Source organism: Sinocyclocheilus anshuiensis, unplaced genomic scaffold (genome assembly GCF_001515605.1).
Source record: "Sinocyclocheilus anshuiensis isolate Anshui unplaced genomic scaffold, SAMN03320099.WGS_v1.1 scaffold175, whole genome shotgun sequence".
Taxonomy (NCBI): domain Eukaryota; kingdom Metazoa; phylum Chordata; class Actinopteri; order Cypriniformes; family Cyprinidae; genus Sinocyclocheilus; species Sinocyclocheilus anshuiensis.
The window spans coordinates 813,894-820,524 of record NW_015548208.1 but is presented as its reverse complement, the minus strand read 5'-3'; the positions used below and the strand labels follow the sequence as shown (position 1 = coordinate 820,524).

At 36.8% G+C, this 6,631-nt stretch overlaps 1 protein-coding gene across 12 annotated transcripts in view; it reads left to right on the top strand.

Moving 5' to 3' along the window:
* The first annotated feature begins 2,313 nt into the window (after positions 1 to 2,313).
* Positions 2,314 to 6,631, top strand: part of LOC107653675 (muscleblind-like protein 2a) — a 73,027-nt gene continuing 68,709 nt past the window's right edge. For all 12 annotated transcript variants that reach the window (XM_016440465.1, XM_016440459.1, XM_016440462.1 and 9 more), the window contains exon 1: positions 2,314 to 2,999. In XM_016440465.1, the coding sequence (XP_016295951.1) occupies positions 2,826 to 2,999 (174 nt within the window). In that variant the 5' untranslated portion in view covers positions 2,314 to 2,825. The remainder of the gene's footprint in view (positions 3,000 to 6,631) is intronic.

The window sequence follows — 6,631 nt, the reverse complement described above, 5'->3', positions numbered from 1 at the left end:
CCGCTTTCTGTCCATGTGCTTCGGATGTGTGCACTCAGAAAACCGTATATCAGAAGTTTAAACTAATATGGTTTGATGATGATTTCAGCGCGATAAACATGATAATCAGAACCAAAACATGTTTTTTAGCAGGTATGAGCTGTAATGGTGCAGCTTTATTCTGGAAAAGGGGGCGGGGAGCATCAGCTCATTTGCATTTAAAGAGACAGGCACGAAAAAACTGTGTGTATCTGCTTCCTCTCAAAATAGGCATTTTCAAAATTATATAAATGATCTGTGGGATATTTTGAGCTGAAACTTCACAGACACATTCTGGGGACACCTGAGACTTATATTACATATTGTAAAAAGGGGCATAATATGTCTACTTTAAAAAAATAAGAGACATGTCGATGTGCTGTGGTGATGGTCTGGAGCGCAGCCTATTAACTGTTATACCCCCATGGCATACATCTCCGGTTTTTGCAGTGTTGAGCATTTTAGCCAATTACAGACATATCTGTTAATTTCGTGAATGTGATTGCCAATCGGATGTGACCTGTGGGGTGGGGTGGGTGATGGGGATCGCGATGTCGGCTCAACATCGTGATGTCTATCAGCCATCGGCGATGGACGATGGCAACGTCTATCGGCCCAACCCTACTAACTTTAAATATGTTGCCTCTGATTAGGTAACAGCAATGCTTCAAATTTCCAGGAAAACATCTGTCTGTTATTTCTTTTAGGTGGTTTAATATGCTATCATGTACTTAAAATATTTATTTTCTTACTTTAGGTTACTTTAAGCTTCATAATAGGTGGTTTTGAAATGTTTTTTGTAATTTTGTTAAATATTCTGACCCTAGCAGTTGCTCCATGAGCACTAGAAATATTTAAATTAATACTTAAATGTAGGAAATTCAATTTTGTGCCACCTAGAAATGGTCAAATCCTTGTGGAAAGCTTCTGTTGTCCATGTTTCTTACTCCAATCAAATCTGGGCCTTCTTTTCCAGATCCCGTACAGAAGAAAGTGCCTTCTCTGACATTCCTACTTGAAGCTGCTCACTGCTCTCATCCTACATTGTAAACAACACTGGCTTGGACAGACAAGCACAGAACACTATTTAGAGTCCCAGCCTCAGAGGAGACAACAGAGCAGAGGATTTATTGATTTATTTATTGTATATTGCTGCTACCACACAGATTTAAATAAACATGCAATTTATTTCCCAGCTGTTTACCTTCACAGACATAACCGACTGTTTTTGTAATTCGTGTTTTTTTTACGTAAACTTGTGTGTGCATGAGAACTTAGTTTAGTACTCACATGCTGTGACAGCCGCTTTCTGTCCATGTGCTTCGGATGTGTGCACTCAGAAAACCGTATATCAGAAGTTTAAACTAATATGGTTTGATGATGATTTCAGCGCGATAAACATGATAATCAGAACCAAAACATGTTTTTTAGCAGGTATGAGCTGTAATGGTGCAGCTTTATTCTGGAAAAGGGGGTGGGGAGCATCAGCTCATTTGCATTTAAAGAGACAGGCACGAAAAAACTGTGTGTATCTGCTTCCTCTCAAAATAGGCATTTTCAAAATTATATAAATGATCTGTGGGATATTTTGAGCTGAAACTTCACAGACACATTCTGGGGACACCTGAGACTTATATTACATATTGTAAAAAGGGGCATAATATGTCTACTTTAAAAAAATAAGAGACATGTCGATGTGCTGTGGTGATGGTCTGGAGCGCAGCCTATTAACTGTTATACCCCCATGGCATACATCTCCGGTTTTTGCAGTGTTGAGCATTTTAGCCAATTACAGACATATCTGTTAATTTCGTGAATGTGATTGCCAATCGGATGTGACCTGTGGGGTGGGGTGGGTGATGGGGATCGCGATGTCGGCTCAACATCGTGATGTCTATCAGCCATCGGCGATGGACGATGGCAACGTCTATCGGCCCAACCCTACTAACTTTAAATATGTTGCCTCTGATTAGGTAACAGCAATGCTTCAAATTTCCAGGAAAACATCTGTCTGTTATTTCTTTTAGGTGGTTTAATATGCTATCATGTACTTAAAATATTTATTTTCTTACTTTAGGTTACTTTAAGCTTCATAATAGGTGGTTTTGAAATGTTTTTTGTAATTTTGTTAAATATTCTGACCCTAGCAGTTGCTCCATGAGCACTAGAAATATTTAAATTAATACTTAAATGTAGGAAATTCAATTTTGTGCCACCTAGAAATGGTCAAATCCTTGTGGAAAGCTTCTGTTGTCCATGTTTCTTACTCCAATCAAATCTGGGCCTTCTTTTCCAGATCCCGTACAGAAGAAAGTGCCTTCTCTGACATTCCTACTTGAAGCTGCTCACTGCTCTCATCCTACATTGTAAACAACACTGGCTTGGCCTCCAAAAAGATCTCAATTCCTCAGACTTGCCAAGGCACAAGGAACTGACACGCTCTTTCCATTCACGGACATTATTAGATATCATTCCAAGGAGAGTCATTGCCTTCAGATATTGCTGTCCACAACCATCGGCTCAAGACCATTTGGAGACCTGGAGCATGTTCTTATTGTCGCGCCAGTGTTGTGCACCTGGGAATAAATGACTGATGAATGACTTGGCAGAGATTGACAGCTTCACTGATAGCGGCCATCTCCCGTGCGACAGCTGAATGTGCGGGGTCTGAATGTGACATCTCTATTTAAAGGGCCTTGCCAACAAACAACAAAACTAGACACAAAACAACACAGAAATACGTTCGCAGACTTTTGAACCCAAATCAACAGTCCCGCTACTGACACCGTAGAGGTTCTCAAACAGCTATGGCTTTAAACATTGCGTCGATGCGAGACACAAAATGGCTGACGCTCGAGGTGTGCCGGCAGTTTCAGAGAGGGACGTGCTCGCGCAGCGACGAGGAATGCAAATTTGCCCACCCGCCCAAGAGCTGCCAGGTGGAGAACGGACGGGTGATCGCCTGCTTCGACTCGCTGAAGGTAAGACTTGACGCATCTTTTTTGTTAGCAGCAATGTGAGGACATGGATAATGCTGTATTTTCATTAATTAGTCCTTTTTTGAGTAAAGATTTATTGAGTAATGTTTTGAGTTTCATATATAAATTCAAAGAGCATTTAGCACGGCTATGGGATGTTTTAAGGAACCAAGTTTGGTGGAATGCCTTTAACTATGGTAAAATCGCTATTTCATGGCTTTTTTCTTGGTTTTTATTAAACGGCGGCAAGAGCAATATGATAAAAGACATCAATTTTCAATAAATAATTACGTTTATTAATAATTCTAACATTGCAACTTGGCTCATTACTATAGAATTGCAGTTGCATACATGTTACGTCTTCAAACACAGTTCATCTTATCAAAATTTAGAATTTTGAACAGAAGTGACAAAATCATAGTGACTTTATATCCCAGACAATACAGTAATTGCGATTCCTCCACCAAATAACATATTTCATGTGTGTAACTGTAGCCAATATATGTCGCAGTTTAGCTAGTTATCGCATTCAATGTGTGGTCATATCAACGGATTTTAGAGCTGGAACCATTTGTTTTATAATATGTATGTCAAAGAGCATTTTGCATGCCTAAAGGACATTTGGCGGAATGACTTTAAGTATTGTAAAATCACTCAAATCATGAATGCATTGTAAGCCATGAAGCAAACAACACTACAAACCACATGAGGCACTGCAAATGAAATGACCGAATTAAAATTGATAAAGAAATATGAAACTTTTGTTCTAAAGATGTTGGTTTATATATACAGTGTGTGTATATATATGTGTGTGTGTGTACTTTTATATATTTACGTTTTTGAACCGTTCATTTTGTTTACAAAGCTTCGGTACATAACGGCACTTACGTCTGTCTTACAAATGTACTGCAAATGCTCTAAAGAACGCTGAAGGCTAACAGAAATGAGATATACAGCTATCTGTTTGCAGCGTGTCAGTCACGCTCATCAGGAAAGCGAGTGAAACACACACAAACACATTTTTATCAAATAATACGTCATTAAAGTTGAGTTTCAAGTCAATTTATTTGCCGGAATGTAAGTCTGGTTTCTGCCTCTAATGCTTGACAGATAGTTGTAAGTAGTGGTCGACCGATATATCGCCACGGCCGATATTTGGCATTTTTCAAATATCGGCATCGGCCGATAAGTTTTTCTGTTTGGCCGATGCGTTCAGGGCGGGACTTTTATTTTGACGGCGCTGAGAGCTGCAGCGCCTGAGCACACAGTGCTCACATACTCCCTCTTGTTCGCCGTCGTCGTTAACAGTTCTGTCCGTCTAATAATCCGATGTTAAACAAAGGAAGTATTTCTGTCTAAAGTAGACTTTAGATGAACTGTTAAACAAAGGAATTAAAATGTATACAAAAAGTATTATAATAAACATTAAATTTGTGATTTCAAATTATGCTGCGCTTTATGCATTTGCCCACTGTCATATTCATGTCAAATGAGTGTTACCTTGGCTTTATTTGGAAAAATATGATTACCAGTGCACACAAACTTCCCAGAATACTGAGTGCTCTGTTGGTTACAGTTTACTTCCTTTTTAATTATATTTTTATTAAATATTTATTTATTTGTGGAAAATACTTTGTCATCTAAAGTATAAGTATGTTTATTTTACAAATTTATTTTTTAATCCATTTTCAAATGATTTCAAATTTCTTAAATATTAATTAAAATAAATACAAAATATGTCGGCTTTGCATCGGCATCGGCTGTCAAAAAACCAATATCGGTCGACCATTAGTGCGAACCCAAGTTCGGACATCATTCAAACGAACCGAACTCTGACGTCAATTGAACCCGGGTGTGCACCAAAAGTGCTAGTGTGAAAGCACCCTTAATTACTTTGTGAGTTTAGGGACGTCATTAGCAGCGGTTCATTGGAGTGGATGAATCTTTTGGTGCAATTTGTTTAGGTCATGATTATCTGATTGGTGGAGATTTTTCTGCCGAATCATGGGTAATGTAGTTTTTCAACAGGAATTCCACTGTTAAAAACGATTCTTTTAGAAATAAGTTGAAGTAGTGTGGGCTAATGGCTTACATACTATTGATTAACAACTTTGTAGCTCAAAAGAGGTCTGTCTTTAACTGTTTATAAGTTACCATTCAAAATTAATTCCCCAATGGAGAAAATGAATTTGTACTTCCAGAAACCCAACTGTTGCGCACTATTTCATAAATGTAACTGTAAGCTATTTATGTAGCCATTTAGCTAGTTATCTCATTCATATACTATTGAATCAGTGTGCATTCAGCGTGTACATAGATAAACTTTAAAGCTTTATCTGTTTGTTTTATTATATGTAATTTCACATTGATTGGTGTGCATAAGCACCATTTTTGACTGTTGATCAATTTCTAGGCAATGATTATTATGTAAATGAAGCATGGGAACTTGCTGAGCCCAGTAATTGGCCGCGTGAACATCATCAATTTTTTGAGGATACTTTTTGTGTTGCTGGCAAATAGCTTGTCTTAGTGCAGCACTCTGAAATTAGAATGCATGTGTCAGCTCTGCCACACTGCATACTGCACACTTCAAATAAAGCTGACCTATAGAGAGCAAAAGGGCAGCGCTGCTCTCTCATCCAGGCAGTTTTATATCTTTCCATCTAACGTTACCATGCCACGTCCATCATTTATACGGCCTGCTGGTGGATTTCCGTGAAAGTCAATGCTGTTTTTAGAACCTTAACCATGTGCAAAACAAACAATAACATAAACGCAGTGACCGATAATTAAAGTATCAGATGTTAGCCTATGCTCTGTGGTATACTTGCACGTAGCTGTCTTTTTTTTTTTTTTTTGGTTAAGTTTCTGTTAATATGAGATATTTTAAAAGGCATCTCTAATTTAAGTAGCACACAATGGCATTCGAGTTTCAGTACTTCCATGAATCGGTTCAAACTATTTTTATAAAATATATTAGTGCACATGCACCATCGGTTGAATTCTATAATAATCTGCCAAACAAAAAATCTGCAATATCACCTGTATTTAGGCTAATAAATTCATTGTAGAATGGTTTATTAAGGTTTTTTTTTTTTAAGTTAAAACACAGTGCTCATGGTAGCACACTTAAATATTGTCCACATACATCGTGCATGTTTGCATGTGCATGACTGTAGCAGTAGTGCTTTAAATGAGATGGATTTAAACACAATGTTTCCAGGAGGGTTTTAAAGCACAGTACACTAATAAACACTCAAATAAATAAGTAAACTCAGTTTTTTCTTTTATATAGATTTCTTTTTCAATAATCTTTTTTTTTTCAACTGGGTTTTTTACGCAATCGGTTTAAACAAGTTGACTTAAATAACTTAATATTTTCCATGGTCAACCATCATAACCTATTCATATTTGGCAACCACTGTAAACCAGTGTTATTTTAGTATAATTGAGATACTATTATAGTTTTTATAAATTTTTGCTGAAATTAAATAATTTAATTAGTTTATTTCATTTATAATTTTAATTTTACTTAGTTTTAGTGTTTTTATTGTGTATTTATTAGTTATATATATATATATATATATATATATATATATATATATACTGTATATATATATAAATATGCTGTGATT